General features: G+C 47.9%; 1 protein-coding gene across 1 annotated transcript; it reads right to left on the bottom strand.

The window, feature by feature from the left end:
* Positions 1-722: 722 nt before the first annotated feature.
* FAF2 (Fas associated factor family member 2) lies at positions 723-15,979 on the bottom strand. Its single transcript, XM_069869031.1, has 11 exons — positions 15,850-15,979; positions 9,097-9,165; positions 8,562-8,696; positions 7,821-7,897; positions 6,570-6,708; positions 5,151-5,236; positions 4,979-5,070; positions 3,413-3,590; positions 2,340-2,511; positions 1,986-2,129; positions 723-1,510 (listed from the first exon to the last, which is right to left on the bottom strand). Exons 1-11 carry the CDS (start codon positions 15,910-15,912, stop codon positions 1,328-1,330), a joined length of 1,338 nt encoding a protein of 445 aa, XP_069725132.1. The 5' UTR covers positions 15,913-15,979; the 3' UTR covers positions 723-1,327.
* Between the last annotated feature and the right edge of the window lie 87 nt (positions 15,980-16,066).

Genomic DNA, 16,066 nt, shown 5'->3' with positions numbered 1-16,066 from the left:
TTAGAGCAGCTTCCAGTGCTGAAAGGGGCTACAGGAAAGCTGGGGAGGGAAGTTGTAAAGTGACTGATGAGGGGGAAATGGCTTTAATTGGAAGGGGGAAGATTTAGATTGGACAGTAGGAAGAAATTCTTTAGGATGAGAGTGGAGGCGCTGGCCCAGGCTGCCCAGGGAAATTGTGAATACCTGGCTGCCCCCCACGCCAGGCACTGGCTGCTAGTCAGAACACACACATCCACCCTCTGCCTGACCCCAGGAAGGAGCTCTGGCTCTGCCCCCGAGGCTGCAGGGGGAAAGGGAAAGGAAGAACCGCTTCTCCCTGTTGAAGAAGCCATGCCAGGCTCTGGAGCTGCCAGGGAAGACAGAGGCCTTGCTACAGCTTGCAGGCAGGGGTGGAAGGAACCCTCTGCTCCCCTCTGTGCTTCACGCAGGCAAACACACTTGGTTATGTATCCAAAGCAAGTGACTGAGCAATACAAGTAGGGAAGGAACAGGTTCCCTCCGCCCCTCCTTTGGGCAGGAGACAGCCCTGCTCCCAAGCATCGGCCAGGGGAGACAGTCTCACACCCCTGTCTCTCCCCGCTGCACCATGAATGTCTCTCTTTTTCTACCTCTAACTTGATCGAGGAGGATTGATTACGGTGCAGCAGCAGGACTCACTACAGAGCCCCAGCAGCTGCACCCCCCTGGTGCAGGGGCACAGGCAGAAAGCACCGGCACAGACATGCTAGAGGCAGAGTTTATTACACTACGCAGGCTAAGAACCCTGGGCAAGACCCCACACAGGTAAGAATTGAACCAGCTCTTTATCAAAAAAAGTTAATACTATTGTCAACCCCATTCTCCTTTGGTCATTACAAAGCAAGAGAAATACTAAAAGAAAGATATTTATACACAGAGTGAAGCTGAAGAGACTGTCCGGCCCTCCCCACCCTGCTCACAGCACATTCAGGCACCCGGTCTTGGCTGTCAGGAGCAGCAGAGGATCAAATCTTCACCAGATGTCAGGTTGTTGGGGTTTTATTATTATTACTGTCATCAATAAAAGCAATAGTTACCAAGAGCTGCCATTCCTGTTCCTCCCCAGGGAGGGCGAAGGGGCAGCAGAGGCTCCCCTCCCTCTCTGCCCTCCAAGCGCAGGGGATGGCTGTTGCACACACGTGTGCGAGGACGTGCACACACTTCCTCTCGCCAGTGCGCGCAGGCAGCACAGCTGGCACAGGCGATGTGGTCTCTGATCCCTCGTTCATACTCAGTCTTTTAAAAAAAATATTGTATTATAATAATAATATGAATTTCTCTTTCCATTTCTGTGTCTTCTGGAAAAGTGTCAATCGTCCGTGAGGTCCTGCACAAAGAGGACTTCCGTATGGCTGAGTCCGGCCTCCTGCAGCGTGGGGGGGTTGGGCCACTCCTCTGTCGGGAGGCAGGGCAGGACGCGGCGAGGGAAGTTGGCCTCAATCTGGAACTTCTCGGGGCTTTCTTTCAAGGAGAACAAAAAGTCGTGGATCACCTGGGGAAGAAATACAGGATTAACTGCCAGCTGGGGGTGCAATGGCACAGCCAGCCTGCAGCTGTGGCATCTCACCAGGGAGGTCACTGGATTTGCACCATCACTGCTGTGTATACACCAGCCAGCCATTTTCTTAGCATGCATGGAACAGGACTTGTCACAGAGCATCTGCAAAGTCCAGACACCATTTCTGGCAGTTCCTACATCATTACTTAAACAGGGAGCAACAGGAGTCAACTTTTCAGCAGGAGAAAAAAAAAAAAATGTTTCTTCCATTTTTTCCCCTCTAATCTAAGTTGGTGGGACCAGGCCCCATGATACCTTCTCTACCCAGGAACAACTCTGCCAGCCAAGGCTCTTGGCAAAGGGCACCATTTGGTAACATCCAATGGAACCAAAGCTTTGCTGAGCCACTTGGAGGATCTCTTGATCCTCCTTTACTCTGGGGAGCCCATCAGCTCTGCCCCAAGCTCACCGTCAATGACTGTGTGAAGTGGAATCGCCGCTCCACTCTGGAATCGTTAGGCAGCTTGAAAATGATCTTAACGCTCTCTGGGTCATCGGGATGTGGTTCAGGAGGAAGGCATTCGGACTTCCGTTCCTTCTCCTCCTGCAGCGTCTGCAAAGTAACAAGGGAGAGGAGCAATGGGCATGCACTGAACTGACCTTTATGCTCGCTCCTTGCAGCAAAGCTGCTCCAGGAGGCTCAGAAGGAAGCCATGAGCAAGAGGAGCAGCTCCAAACCAACAGGATAGCCCTGCTCCTTCGCAACACAAGCATCCTCCCCCACTGGGCACAGCAGCTTCTCTAGTGGTCAGTTTGCTCTCACCTGTCGCCTCCTCTCCTCTGCTAGTTTTTGCTGCTGCACTTCCTCTTCCTTCTTCTTCTTCCTCTCCCGTTCCTCCTTCTTCTTGCGCTCCTTTTCCTGGTCCGCACGCAAGGATGCCAGATACGCCTCATCCTGCTGCTGCCTCAGAACTTGGGTTTGGTTCCTCTCTTCCCTGCAAATGTGAGCAGGGAGTGGTCAGGGCTGCCAGGCCCCGAAGCAGAGACACAGCAAGCGGATGGCAGACCTGAGGGTGCAGGTACAGCCTCAAACCCACATCAGAGAATGCCTCGGTTAGACCTTCTAGAAGGCAAGCAGTGCCTCCACAACCCCCAGCACACAAACCATTTCCCTAGGTTGAACACTGAAACATCAGTTCCCCTTATGAACTGAAGACTTCTCACCCACCACAGCTGGACAGAGAGCACATAAGCAGTGCCCCGGATTTCTGCCTTGTTCCTGGAGACTCTTCATGGTTTTATCTCCTTCAGGTAATTCCTTGCACATTTCAGAAATAAGGGGTATCAGAAACGTTACCGTATCTCATAGGGTAGACAGAAGACCAGAAGGTGGCATCCTACTTCAGACGCAGCCTGCAGCCCCCTACAGAGCTACCAGGGACTGGCGCTCATGCTGATGAGGCACTAGCAGAAACGCAGTAGGAATTCAGGACAGGCAGCCCAGGCAGCAGCACTTGCTCAGTGACTGGCTGTGGATGCCAAATCTCCTCCTGCCTGAGGCCTTTGCTCCCTCATGGCTCCTACCAGCTCTTGTCCAAGCTTTGCGTGCAAAGCTCCAGCACACCAAGGGTGCGCTCCAACTGCGAAACACTAGAGCGCTCATACCCACCTCTCGGTAACCGGCTGTTACGGGCAACACATCCAGCTCCCTGGCTACAGGGTGGCCTGAATTTATGGACCAATGATCCCACCGGGACAAAGGGGAGCCCGTGGGCTGTGTAGCAGAACGGGAGATGCCGAGTTACCTGCCTGCATACAGTGTCTGGAGGGAGGAAGGGACAGAGCAGACTCTGCTTCCACAAGGTCTGCATTACTGGAGCTTGGCTCCCACCATACCTTTCTAGGCGTTCGGACACCAGGTATGTCTGGTTGGCATCCATGATGAACATCAGTTGATTAATGAGGTCATCAGCCTGGATGAGGCCTTCTAGCCGCCCAACTACTGTCATTCTGCGATCCTTCAGCATAATCACAGCCAGGAATGGGTACGTGTTCTCTCGCAGAGCCTGGGAGACTGGGAAACAGGCACACGCATCACCATAACTGCCCCAGCCAGAAGGGTCATCGAAGGGTACAGCACAAATGCTCTGGGACTAGGAAAGCAGCTTCCACAGCTGCTCTCTCTTCCAGGGCAGAAGAGGCCTCAGGCTTCATTTTATCAAACTAAATCCAGCAAAGGGAAGAAGTGGCTGGGAGCACAGAGACTGAGGGGAAAAAACAAGCTTTCAAGTAACCAAAAAGGTTCTTCAATTCAAGCAGAAAGGAAGTAAATTGCTCTGAACGTTTGTTCAGAATGGGACAAAAAGCCCTGGGTACAAACTGCAGGAAGAAAGACACAGGTTAACCACAGGAAACACTCAGTAACATTAAATATGGCCAGACTCTGGAAGATACTGTCATGGGGAAGATGGCAGAGTGCCCACTCTGGACCTTTCAGGACAAAATTAGGTTGTTTCTGCTAGAGGCAGACTCTGTCTTGAAGCAAAGAGGGGCTTTTAAGTCAGTGTTCAACCACGACTGCTGACCAACCCCTCCTTAAAACATGCGTGACACATCACACAACTTGGAGCTGTCATTACCAACAGAGCTCTCCAAACTAAATCAGAGCATCCTGTGGATTAAATGAAAGGCCACGACCCCTTCCAGCTCCGCTTCCTAGGCTGGGACTCCAAAGCACTTCAGCAACAGAACAGCAGTAGGTAAAAGGATGTCTGCTTTGAAAGCCGTTCTTTCAAGGTGTTGGTAGCTGAGTTATGAAGCCAAGAACAACCCAGATCCAGCACCAGAACTCCTGGCCTCTCCTCTGCCATGAAACAGGAAGGGTAAGAAGCAACACAGGAGGCATAAACAGACACTGGGAAAAGACTCCATTTGCAGCAAAACCCTACAAAAAAGCTGGCAGGCTAGGTATCAACGGCTCTGGAAAGACAGTACTTAGAAGGACCTCACTGTGGACTCTCAGAGAGAGAGTGACTGGGTGTGAAGATGGCTGCCTCAGAAAGGGAAAGAACACACCCAACAACCTGCCGTCAGGTGTAATATGAGCCAGAGTTAAGGGCACAGCTAGTGAGGTACTTGTTTGTGCACTCAGTTTAATCCTCAACACAAACCCACCAACTCCATTAACAAGGCATTACAGCCTGAATGCTCACAGCAAAGGGCACACAACTAGGATGGCCCAGAAACATGGAATAGTGGAGGTGGAAAGCAGAAGGTATTTCTATGGCATCCAAACAGGAACTCTGAGATATCACAGGAAAAACAACATCTTATTTCCCCATCCAATCCTGAAATCTCGTCTCCTTGCACAAAAAACTGTGTTTCACACACTTAAATTTGCCAGAGCATTTGGCTTGTTCCAGAGATGGGAGGGGACAGATAAATCCCAGGAGGGACACTCACCTCTGTATCCCTCTGGTTTATTGGTTGAGCAAGCCCAGAAGAGCATTCTAGTGTTTATGAGGGTGATCACCTCAGGTACGCACAGTGTATTGCTAGGGGACGAGAAGAGATTATGTGAATGAAGCTGCATTTATAGTGCAAAGATAACTATCTGAAAAACTCTCCTACCTACCGGCAGAATTCATCTGTATCTTGGTGGTCATCTCCATGAAGATAAACCAACAGGAAGCGCAGCTCCCGCTTGGCATCATTCAGTGCCTTGGCGTAAGAGAGAGGAGGTAAAGTTACAGGGCCTCTAGGCAAGGGGAAAGCAGCACCCACAAGAATTGCGTGCAACAGCTCAGCAACATTTACACAGGCCATTCCTCTGCCACCTGCACAGGTTTAATGAAGCAGCAGTGGAGGGTGAATCTGTCAGACCTTCTGGCTAAACTCTCGTTAAAGTGGCTACAGTGGTGTTCTTTCATGCTCCTTTCAGGATGTGGCTTTAGAGAACACCGAACCCAGAGCAAAGCCAGGCAGGCAACTGTGCAGACTGACACCTCCCACCACCCTGCTGGACTCAGCTGGCAGGGAACAGCCCTCCCACTCTCCTCAGTCACAGCACCAGGCTGAGATTCCCACTCTAGCCTGTACAGGACAGTCTTCAGACCACATAAAATGAAAACACTCCTAAAAGATAACTAAAAAATGCTGCAGGCCCCAACAATACAGAAAAAAAAAAAAGAAAAACCAAACCAAAACAAAAACCCAACAAAATTTTTCACCTGCAGTCTCTGGATTCCATCCACCCAAGAGCATTTCTCATTTCTTAACAAAGCCAGAGGATAAGTGCACAAAGGGCTCCTTGTTTAACTGGCACGGAGTTTTGGTAGCCTAACCATTCCGTGGCTATTTAAGCTTGGATTCCAGGCAAAACAGAGGGGCCTAGAAGAGCTGCGGAGGCAGCGAGCTCCATCATTGTGCAGCACAGAGCTGATACAGACTCCACATTCTTCTCTGGCACTCAGGAAGCAATCCTGATCCAACTGTCTGCCAGGATGCACTGCAGGAGGCCCTGCTCTTGGCTAGGCTGAGAGAAGCTGCAGAACAGGCCATATCCATTGGGATGTCCCTCTTTTACATAGAGCACCATCAGCCCAGATCTAACACAAGGAACTCTCACATCCCATAATTTCTCTCAATTTTGAGATACCGCACCAAGTTCTGGAGTTTCTTTATAACACAAGCCCAGGCTGTCAATCCCATTCTGGTGAACAGAAGGACAGACTCTGGCATACCACATCAATTTATAAAAACAAAGGCAGGATTACAAAGAAAAGCTGTTGGCTACAGAGCCATACAGACGGTCGAGGAACAGTCAGAGCAGCTTTGCTTTCCAACTTTGCAGGCTTGGCACCTCATCAAGCCTGGCAGACACTGGTTTTCCAACACTTGTTCACTAGTTCTCCATTACCCTGTTAAGAGAGCTTGAGGACAAATGCTGGGCTTTTAGATTAAAAGTGATCTTGCCATGTGGGCCCTGATACCATCTGACACAATCCCCGCTCTCCACGTCCCCAGGGTCTATGCACCACCACGCGACACTGACCTGGCTATAAGTCCCCTGGTAGAAGACAGGGTGTATCCTCCCATATTTTTCCTCAAACATATGAATAAACGAAATAATGTCGCCCACTGGGTCAGTGACCCGGCTACGAGGATCGGGGCGTATAAAGCGCAGAGCAAACCTAGGAAGCAAGCAAAGGACAGTGGAAGTTTGGCTTATTGGCTTTTTGAAGAACAGGTTTGCTTTTCCACAAAGAGTCACTGGCATTCATAAGGAGGAAAAAAAGTCACAGCTGAGACCGCTGAACATTTATAATCACAACTCAAACTGCCACCTACTCCAAACTGATACCATTGCAACAGAAACCACCCAGTCAAATATTATCTCATGCCAGACAGTTTTGACTTCCTCGGTAGCATCAGGCGCAAGCCACACAGCAGCATGAGGTTTGTGGAATTTAGTTAAAGATGGGCTGTTAAAAGCCACAGTTTTGTCCAGGTAACTTTGAACACTGCCATTTCTTCTATTCCACGACTAACAATTCCAGAGTGCAAAGAGCTGCAGGAAGAGAACGTTACACTAGGAGTCCAGAGAGAGAAAAAACAGTCATTTCTGAGGCTGAAAAAGCTTAACTGCAAAGCAGTTATCAATGTTGTTTAGTTCTGTTGATGCACAGAAGTTACACTGAGCTTTGGTAAAGCCTTTAAGGGGGAAAAAGAAAAAGTAACACAGCAGGGAAAACTGCCAAAACAATACAGGAGGCAAGACTGATGGATATTCACCACCTTTCAATGTTCCCACTTCTCTCTACCAGTGCTGTAAGGAGGCAAGATGAACTAGTCCTTTGGGGCAGCAAAGGGAAAAGAGGCAACGGACACCAGAAGGGAAAAAGCAAAGGTGTTTACAGTTTGGGTTTTGCCAAGTAACAAAGGGATCAGGGCGGGTTAACCTGCAGCCCAGACCAACAGGATGTGGCTCTAATCAAGTTGCTGGACAATTTGACACTGTTTTGTGTGCCCTTTGCATTGCACAAACTGTAAAGCCGTGTGGAGTTCGAATGCCAATTAAATATTTCATTTACAGAGCTGCAAGACGCTCATTTTTTCTGCAATAAGATTTATTTCTTAATAAACTGTGTAGAAACTTGACAAGGCTACAAATAAAGCCAGCTGAGCAAATAACTGGAAAAATTTGCCATTAGACTTGGATCCAAGGGACAGAGGCACAGCCAAATCTAAGCTAGAGCGTGCCTTCGTGCAGCCAATACATGAATCAGCACAAAAAAGTACTTACCTAAATATATCAAGTAATGTGTAATAGGTAAATCGGAATGGAAGCATTATGAAGTAGTAGCCCCATCCTAACAGGCCCTGCAATTGCAAACAAAGAATTAGAACAGCCTCTACCCCAGGAACAGGCCTGCCAAAGCAGCATGTCCCCCAGCACCAAGTAAGCAGGCATGCACGGCAGTATCAGTGCCCTGACCACTGCAAAAGCTCAGCACTATTTCACGGCTTCGGGCACATCAAATCAAATGTAAGTGACTAAGAGTTCATTCAGAATTCAACGTGACACGTGAAAATCCAGTGTCGCTGAATATTCAAGCAGCGGTGCTGTACAAAGGGATTAACAGCACTGAGTCTTACAGGTGCTCATGGAAATTTGTTCATGAAACATGAATACAACATCAGTTACTTGCATTAAAGTTCATATTATTTTTAAGGGGCCTTTGAAGAAAAAAATATGATCGCTTTATCAAAAGATGTGGACAGTCCTTTACTGAACTGATCAAAAGGCTTTACTACACCACAGCAAGACACAAAAAAAAGGTTGTCCATACTGTAAATCACACCATAGAGAATATCCACAGTAGTAACAGGCTGAAGGAATTGCTCTACATTTTGTTTTCAGTAGATAAAATATTTAGAGGAGATAACAGCACATGAAGAAAACAATTCCTTTCCCTGCTTGCATGGTCTGTTGTTCAAATAGGCACCCAGGAGGCAGGACAAAATCTACTGTGAGATAACTTGCCCTTGGCTGTGGCCTTGAGACAACGTAGCTGTAGATCCTGTGGTCGGCTGTATTGACCTGCAACGGCCGTGATGGAGGAGGATTAAAGACACTTGGGACACCCTCTTGCTCATTCAGTCGGTCCTGTACAGCTGCCTTTGACACAAGGAGAGCAAAGGGGAGGTTTCAGACATTTAATGACAGCAGAAAAAGCCTTTTTTTTTATAGTCTACGTTCTAACAGCAGGTATTATTTATCCACAGCCCCAGAGCAGTACTCTTTTCTGCATGGAAAGCCTTCTCTGATGCAGCCTGCACACACGTGCTACAGGCAGTTACACAATGTGGCAGCCAAGCCACTATTCACAGCCATAACAACTCTGCCACGTGCTCCTGACACCAGCTCTCCAGATGTATCGAGATACTGCTAGAGACAGCTACTAATGTGAATTCAGGGGCTGACAGACTAAATCTTACTGATAAGGCCCCCCTCCCCACAGACACACCATTTAATCCAGGTAATTGGAAATGGCTACCAATCTTATTTTAACTGGTACCTCTATGTTCCAGTTGTGCTGCTCCAGTGTGTGACGACATTGGTCCATGGACTCTATGCCGGTCAAGTCCTAAAAGAGAAGAATAAGAGCAAATGAGTGCCAGGGAAGTGCTGTATTTTCACTGTGCTTTGCAACACTCGAGCACAGACAGGAGGTGCTGCAGGACATCACCCCAATACTCTCTTGTTTAAACACTCGGTTCTTCATTTAAGAGGAGAGCAACCTGAGACAGCCCAAATCCGTAAGCACACAGGGGGCCTTGACAGGCCTTTGCACTCCTCCTGCCTCAGCCCATGCTCAGCAGTGCCCCGGGTCTGTTACAGCTGCAGTCAGCCCAGTCAAGAATCTAACATAACACTGCTCACAAACTTCACTCTGGAAGGACAGGACAGGCTGTTGCCCACAAATGACACCTCAAAGTATCAACAGGTAAACCATTCCTGAACATCCAAGATGACAATTACTTTACTAACCGCAAGCATAAGTGGATTTAAACCAAAATGAGCCAGGCACTATCACAGGCAGTGTTTTCCAGCCTCAAAGGGGATTCTATAGTTAAAAAAACCCCACCAAATGAGCCCAACACAGACAAGACCCAAACCAGAAATCACAGTCCAAACACACTAGCAGACCCCAAAGTCACTGGGCTCTCAAGCCAGTGTTTGGGAAGGCACATTTTAACCCTATGCCAATCAGAACTTCTGCATGAGAGATCAAACAGTATTTGTTGTTAGAAGAAGCCACGTCAGCACCTCTGGAATGGAAACAAATCTGTGCTCGCATCCCTCCCCACACCACTGCCACCACTCTTCTAAAAGCACAGCAATTTCTCCAGAAAGGTCATTCTTGACAAGAGAACTCCGCAGATTCTTCATGCTTTGTGTCCTCCTCAGGTGATGGGTTTCTCTCCAGACAACTCCACACCAGCTGGTGTAGCACTGCTGAGGGTGCATCTGCCTCAGCAGCTCAGGGATGGGGCCGAGAAGCGAAGCAGGCTGCTTTCCCACCGGACTGCTACACACTGACAGCTGGAGCCTGCTGACCTACAGAGGTGCTGGGAGATGAACTACACAAGAGCCTTGCCTGTCTTCTACCAGTTCCACATACTCGTCCCTGCAGCACCTAAGAACATCTCAGCCAAGCAGGAGCTCTGCAAAGAGCAGGAGCTTTTGCTCCTTGTGTCAGTCATGCAGCAGAGCACAACTACTCTGCAGGAGGCAGCCTATGATGATTGCAAACACGGAGTGGTGACTTGGTGTAAATCCTTGTGTGTGGTTTCTATTACATCTTGCATCTCAATCCACTGTCAGCAATCCTATTCAATTCTGCCCATCATCTCCCCCATTTCTTGCTTCATCTGCCCCTGAGGCAGTCTTGACAAACTGACCATTTAAGAACACACCAGAATTGCTTCTTCACTGGAGAAGGATGGTGCATCTACTCCCTTCCCTGCCCCCATTTGTACATTCCACATGCTATTTCTACTCAAGTCACACTGTGGACAAATGCCCTATTCAATCTCTGTGCTCAGTTCAAATTTTTGAGCCCTTCTTGGCTTCTTTCTCATAAATTCTTTTTCTTTTTTCTTAGATTTCTACCTTCTTCCCAATCTACTGGGCCAAAATCTTTGTTTCATTCTGCTGTACAGGACTATTCAAAGCATTCCCAACATTAACTATGTGATTGCAGTTTCTCAGAAAGAAGCACTTCAAGTCACTGCCCAGTGGTGTATACATATTAAAAAGTCAGTCTGCAGTGAGCCTCAAAAGGGAGCCCCTACAGGAGTGAATTTCACAGAAACAAAACTCACTGAACTCAGCTGTTGGTGTCACAACACCTTCATTTATCACTCAGCTTCACAACTTAGTGTGATAGTTTATCTTTCTTTAAAAGATGTGCTTCAAGTAAAATTTAGGTTTTGTATTCTGATACTGTTTTAACACCAGGCTCCTACAGAAATCACCTGTTGTCCTTTTAGAAGGACACCTTAAAAGGCACCTGCAAGTTACTCAATTATTTGATTTTAGAGACTCACAGTGTGTGTATTTCAAAGCCTTGAAAGTTTTCTGATCATTCCTCAACACCTTGGAAATTCTGCTGGCTTAGGCAAAATTCATGAGATTCAGAAACTCATTCGCACTTTTGTCTCTAAATGTCTGGATTACCAGCGCTAATCACATGGCTGAACATTCCCTCCTTTTTAAATCATGCACAACGCTTTAGCAGTTTTAGGTCAGAAAGCAGCACTGAAGTAACAGCCATGCAGAACTATCAACAAGCATTTAATGAGCACTGAAACACCGCAGCATTTGCAAGACCTGCTGAGCTCCACAGACTACAGGCCAGCCAACTTCACCCTTTCCCAGCCACTGTTACAGCAACTGGCACACTGTCAGTGAGATCGCAGTCCTCTGTAGTGACTCTTTTCTGCAGAGGTGAATCTACTTTTTTTTTCTTACTATCTTAACACAGTTGCTCTTAAAGAACAGAAGTGGCAAAGCCACCCCAGCAGCACCATGCCTACCACTCCCACTACTCTTCTGATCAGTGAAGCTGCACAATTAAAACACTGGAGGAAAAATAAACTGCCTGCGTAAAGCCAACTTTTAAAACAGACCCCCTTCCCAAACAGCACTTCAAACTGCTCTGTAAGACAGAGACACTACAGTTCCAGGGTGTTCTAGAAGATGTGTGCGGGTTCAGAACAACTCGCACTCAATGTAAGGAACCACAGGAAGACAGTTCAACTGTAGTTCAGACAACACTTGCTGGTAAACACTGACACTGTTCGTTATCCCTCCCATTGACCATTTATACTGTTATCCCAGTACCTTCTATTGCCACAGCTTCACCTTAGTCAAAGAAAAACATCAGAAACTTTAAACATCACATTATTTCCACTGCATCAGTATCTTCAGATCAGTCATGAACCGCTAGTTTCTTACCCACTGTAGTCTCACTGGCTGCCTCTAAGAGCACACATCTTACACATAGCAAGTAACAAAAAAGATAAGCCCCCCGCAGTAAAAATTAATCCCATTTAATTAGCACCCTCAAACCTTCAAATAAGCATAGATCCATTCTGTTTTGTAAATATTAAGGACTACAAATGCCAGGAAAGTTCAACACTGCCTCCTCAAACACCACTCAGAGTGCTATCCTAAAACATACCAAAACTGCTGCTGGATATCATTATTTATATCTCACCTTTCAGACTGCAGACACTAAAATCTTCTCAATACTGAAGTAGTGGAAAGTGCAATTCCATGCTTCAAAGGCAGAAGGAATAACACTTAGTGGCCAAAGGTTGTAAACTGGACTTACGAAACCGTTCCCTCTGCAGATACACTCGTATGTTGAAACACAGCATAAGAGATCCAAATCCACAGGACTGCAACTGGCACTGCTCTTAATTCCCAACCCACTGCCAAATTCCAGAGAATTATGTTTCCAAGGGTAAAGAACATCTGACTTCAAGCAGCGAAAATGCCTTTACTGAGACAGCTTCTCTTTGGATATTACAGTAAATGCCTTTATGAGGGTTTTGATCAATATGCAACAGACCAAGTAAGAAAGATGCCTGTAGTTTTTTTTTTTTCTCCTTCCTTTCAAATCAGAGATGTTTTCAGTCCTGAGCATTTTGGCTTCCCCAGATAGAGATGGCACTGCAAGTGCTAACTTTTACCTTTGCAAATAACAGCCCGTTACTTTACACTAGCGTATTATAACATCAGACATGAGCCCAAGTGTAACAGGCACAGATCAATAACAATATCCTACACCAAAGCTCCACTGCTGCTTCTTCCATTTCCCAAATGGAGCTGTATCTCCACAGCCTTCTTAAGCCATTCACATCAAGTTTCTCTCTACAGATGTCAAGACAGCCAGGTCTCGACAGATGAAGAATGTAGGTGGTTTTATTCCTTTACATTATGCAATGCCTCAGCAGTAATGGGAGGTTGCAAGCACACTTTGTTATGACTGTCCTGCTCCAGCGCTGGCGGTAAGAAGAAAGCTGCTACCACCACCATTCTGCCAGCAGAGCCATTTATCTGAGCACTACCAAAACACATCAAGCAAGCATCAGCGAAATTAATCCAAAGCATGCATTTAAACTGCAACCCTGAGGGCTTGGGCCACATCACGCATTCACCTCTACCTTGGAAGCAGCAATTTCCAGCAAAAGTAGAATAAACAGTGTAGCACAACAGCACCTTCACCTAGAACAGCTGTTTGCTGGGTGAATGACACTCCACAGCTCTTGCTCAATCCTTCCCTTCTGGCTCTCCATTTAACTGGAACACTATTGAGGGCTTTCTGTTATTGCTTACCTTGTCTTTGTTCTCCCAAACCCCTTCTTTCCTAGTCCACCCTCCTGCTTTACTCCCATTGCAGCAGCATCCCTTTTGTGGAAGAACAATGCTCTGCCAACCCAGAATGTCAGGCAAACTACTCAAAACTGCATCGTAAAGAAAGTGCAAAGTTATCTTTGAGAACATTAAGTATTCCCTACAGAGACAGCAGGAATCCCTGAAAGGTTTACGAGCTAACTGTAGCAGTGTTTTGCCCCAGCAGCAACATACAAATCATTTCAGCAAGCCTTAGCCATTCTCTCCAAACAGAAAATGCTATTTAACAGAGTCCTCCTAAAGGGAACAAGAAAAAAAAAAATGTTTTCCAGGTGGACCGATTCACTCTATCTCATTTCAGAGAGACAAGCAGGACCACACACCTGAGCCCCTTCTAGTCAGGCACAAAGCATCAAGGGAGAAAGAATCACCAGTGAAGTCTGCAACCAGCACAGCCCTGGTGGAAAGCTAACCCCACATACCCAAGAGGACATAAGAACAAGAGGATCCAGGTATCAAAGCCTGGATCAGGCTCTGGGCAGCAGCTGTCTGCTATCTGAGAAATTTCTTTCCCTTTGCAGTCTAAGGAACACTTCCCTCCACTTCATTCCAGGTCTCAAGAGGAAGCTGGACTAAAACCCGAATCTCTCCTTCTGACTCCTCTGCCTTCCTCTTCAGCCTCCAGACTGCTGTCCATGGCAACACCAGGTAGCATTAGGAAACAGGATTCTTCAGTTTCACAGCTGCCCACAGGGTTTTGAAAATAGCAACAGGGACACTGATGAGAGCAGCTGGTCCCATCTGTCCTGAATCAGTAGATTATAAACCCCACAATATCCTACAGCAAGACAAGGGGAGCTGAAGGACAGCTTTTGCACATATGTACATGCAGCATAAGGCAATGACTTAAACCTCATGTATGTACCAGGAAAACAGCAGCACTGGGAAAACAATTGTTAACATTGCTCTGTCTCCTGTGTCTGTAAATTAACATTACTGCAGATTAAGCTGTTTGAGCAAAGATTTAGAGAAGATATCTGTAAAAAAAGGTTCCTCATAGCTATAGTCATGGATAAACAGCGTATTTACCACTTCAGAAGGGTGTTGAATCCCCTCAGCTCAGTGGGGTAAAGACTTGGCACAGATCTGTCTGGCACAATGAGGAAACACCACAACCTGTCTCAGCTGTGGAAGGCAGGGCTGGACACCCCTGAAGTGCCTTTAAGCCCTGTGACACTACAGTTGTATCACACCAAAAAACGCAGAGCACAGTCTTAAAAAAATTACCACAAAGCAACAAAATGAGACAAAATACTTGAAAGTAAATACTGTATTTACAAAAGAACTCTGCAACCCAAGGAACACCCACACAATGCCCTACAATTGAGAAACAAACCCAAGACACCTGATGATAGTTTTCATTGGTTAGCATGTTTAATCACTTCTCACTAAGCAACTTCAAGTCTCTCAACACCACAGCATTGTTTTCTACCCAATAAACCACATCTGCAGACTGTTTTTTTTAAATTATTCAGCTGAGGCACAGCCCTGAGGCCTTGGCAAACTAAAGGTTAAGCGACCCAGCCCATGTTATGCAGCAGAGAGTGAGATTAGATCATTCCAATCCCCAGTGGCCTTCCCTCAGCAGGCATTACATTACAGAATGGCTATAAATTGGAGAGAAGCAGATTTAGACTAGACATAAGGAGGAATTTCTTCACAATGAGGGTGATGAGGCACTAGAACACGATGTTCAGGGAAGTTGTGGATGGCCCATCCCTGGAATTGTTCAAGGCCAGGTTGGAAGGGGCTCTGGGCAGCCTGGTCCAGGTCGAGGTGTTCCTGCCCATGGCACGGGGATTGTAATCTATAGGGTTCCTTCCAACTCAAACCATTCTATGATTACCAAACCGCAAGGATTAGAAACGATTTTCTGAGAAGCCACATTCCACAAAAACCCACTGCCTAAGCCTCCCAAGATGCCGGGAAAGACTCTCCTATTCACCATTAAAGATGAAAAGGGACTTTTTCAGACTCCTTAATTAAAACAGCCGGGACTTAGCAAGGAGCCTTTCCCGTCCAGAGTCAATAGGGTTTCTCCAGCCTCCTGCCTCCCCAGTCACCGATGACCGAAGGCATCGCTGACCCTTCCTGACGAGGCACCCGGGGCTCGCACGGCTCCCGCCAACCCCGCCGCAAGGCCCCAGCCCAGGAGAGTCCTGGGCGCCCGAGCCCCGCACCGGAGCCCCACTCGTCGCCGCCAGGGCCGGCGCAGGCGGGGCGCTCTCCTCCTCGGGCCCGGCCCAACGTCCCCGCACCGCATGGGCCCTGCTGCCCGCGAGCCCCCGGCCCTGCCCGCTCCGCTCCGCCGTCAGCCGGCCCGGGCCCGCCCGCCACGCGGCACCTGGAACTGCAGCAGCTTCTCGGTCTGCTCCGCCGTCAGCTCCCGCTCCTCAGGCGCCGCCATCTCTGACCCGCCGCTCCGTCACTCGCCGGAAGTGACGCCCCGCGCCCCCAACTTCCTGCGGGGCGCGCGCGGAGCGGAGCCAATGGTCGCTTAGCGGCCGCAGGCGGAAACGCTCGCGCGCCTTCCGGAAAGAGCCGAACCCATCCGGAAACGC

Source organism: Phaenicophaeus curvirostris, chromosome 15 (assembly GCF_032191515.1).
Source record: "Phaenicophaeus curvirostris isolate KB17595 chromosome 15, BPBGC_Pcur_1.0, whole genome shotgun sequence".
Taxonomy (NCBI): Eukaryota; Metazoa; Chordata; class Aves; order Cuculiformes; family Cuculidae; genus Phaenicophaeus; species Phaenicophaeus curvirostris.
The sequence above is the reverse complement of the archived record's forward strand: the minus strand, read 5'-3'. Positions and strand labels throughout refer to the sequence as shown.

Excerpts from the sequence above, each read along its gene's own strand:
- FAF2 (XM_069869031.1), bottom strand. The coding sequence starts at position 15,912 with ATGGCGGCGCCTGAGGAGCGGGAGCTGACGGCGGAGCAGACCGAGAAG. Across the intron at positions 9,166-15,849 it reads AGAAGCTGCTGCAGTTCCAG|GACTTGACCGGCATAGAGTC; the intron begins GTGCCGCGTGGC and ends CTTCTCTTTTAG. Across the intron at positions 2,130-2,339 it reads CAGAGGAGAGGAGGCGACAG|ACGCTGCAGGAGGAGAAGGA; the intron begins GTGAGAGCAAAC and ends GTTACTTTGCAG.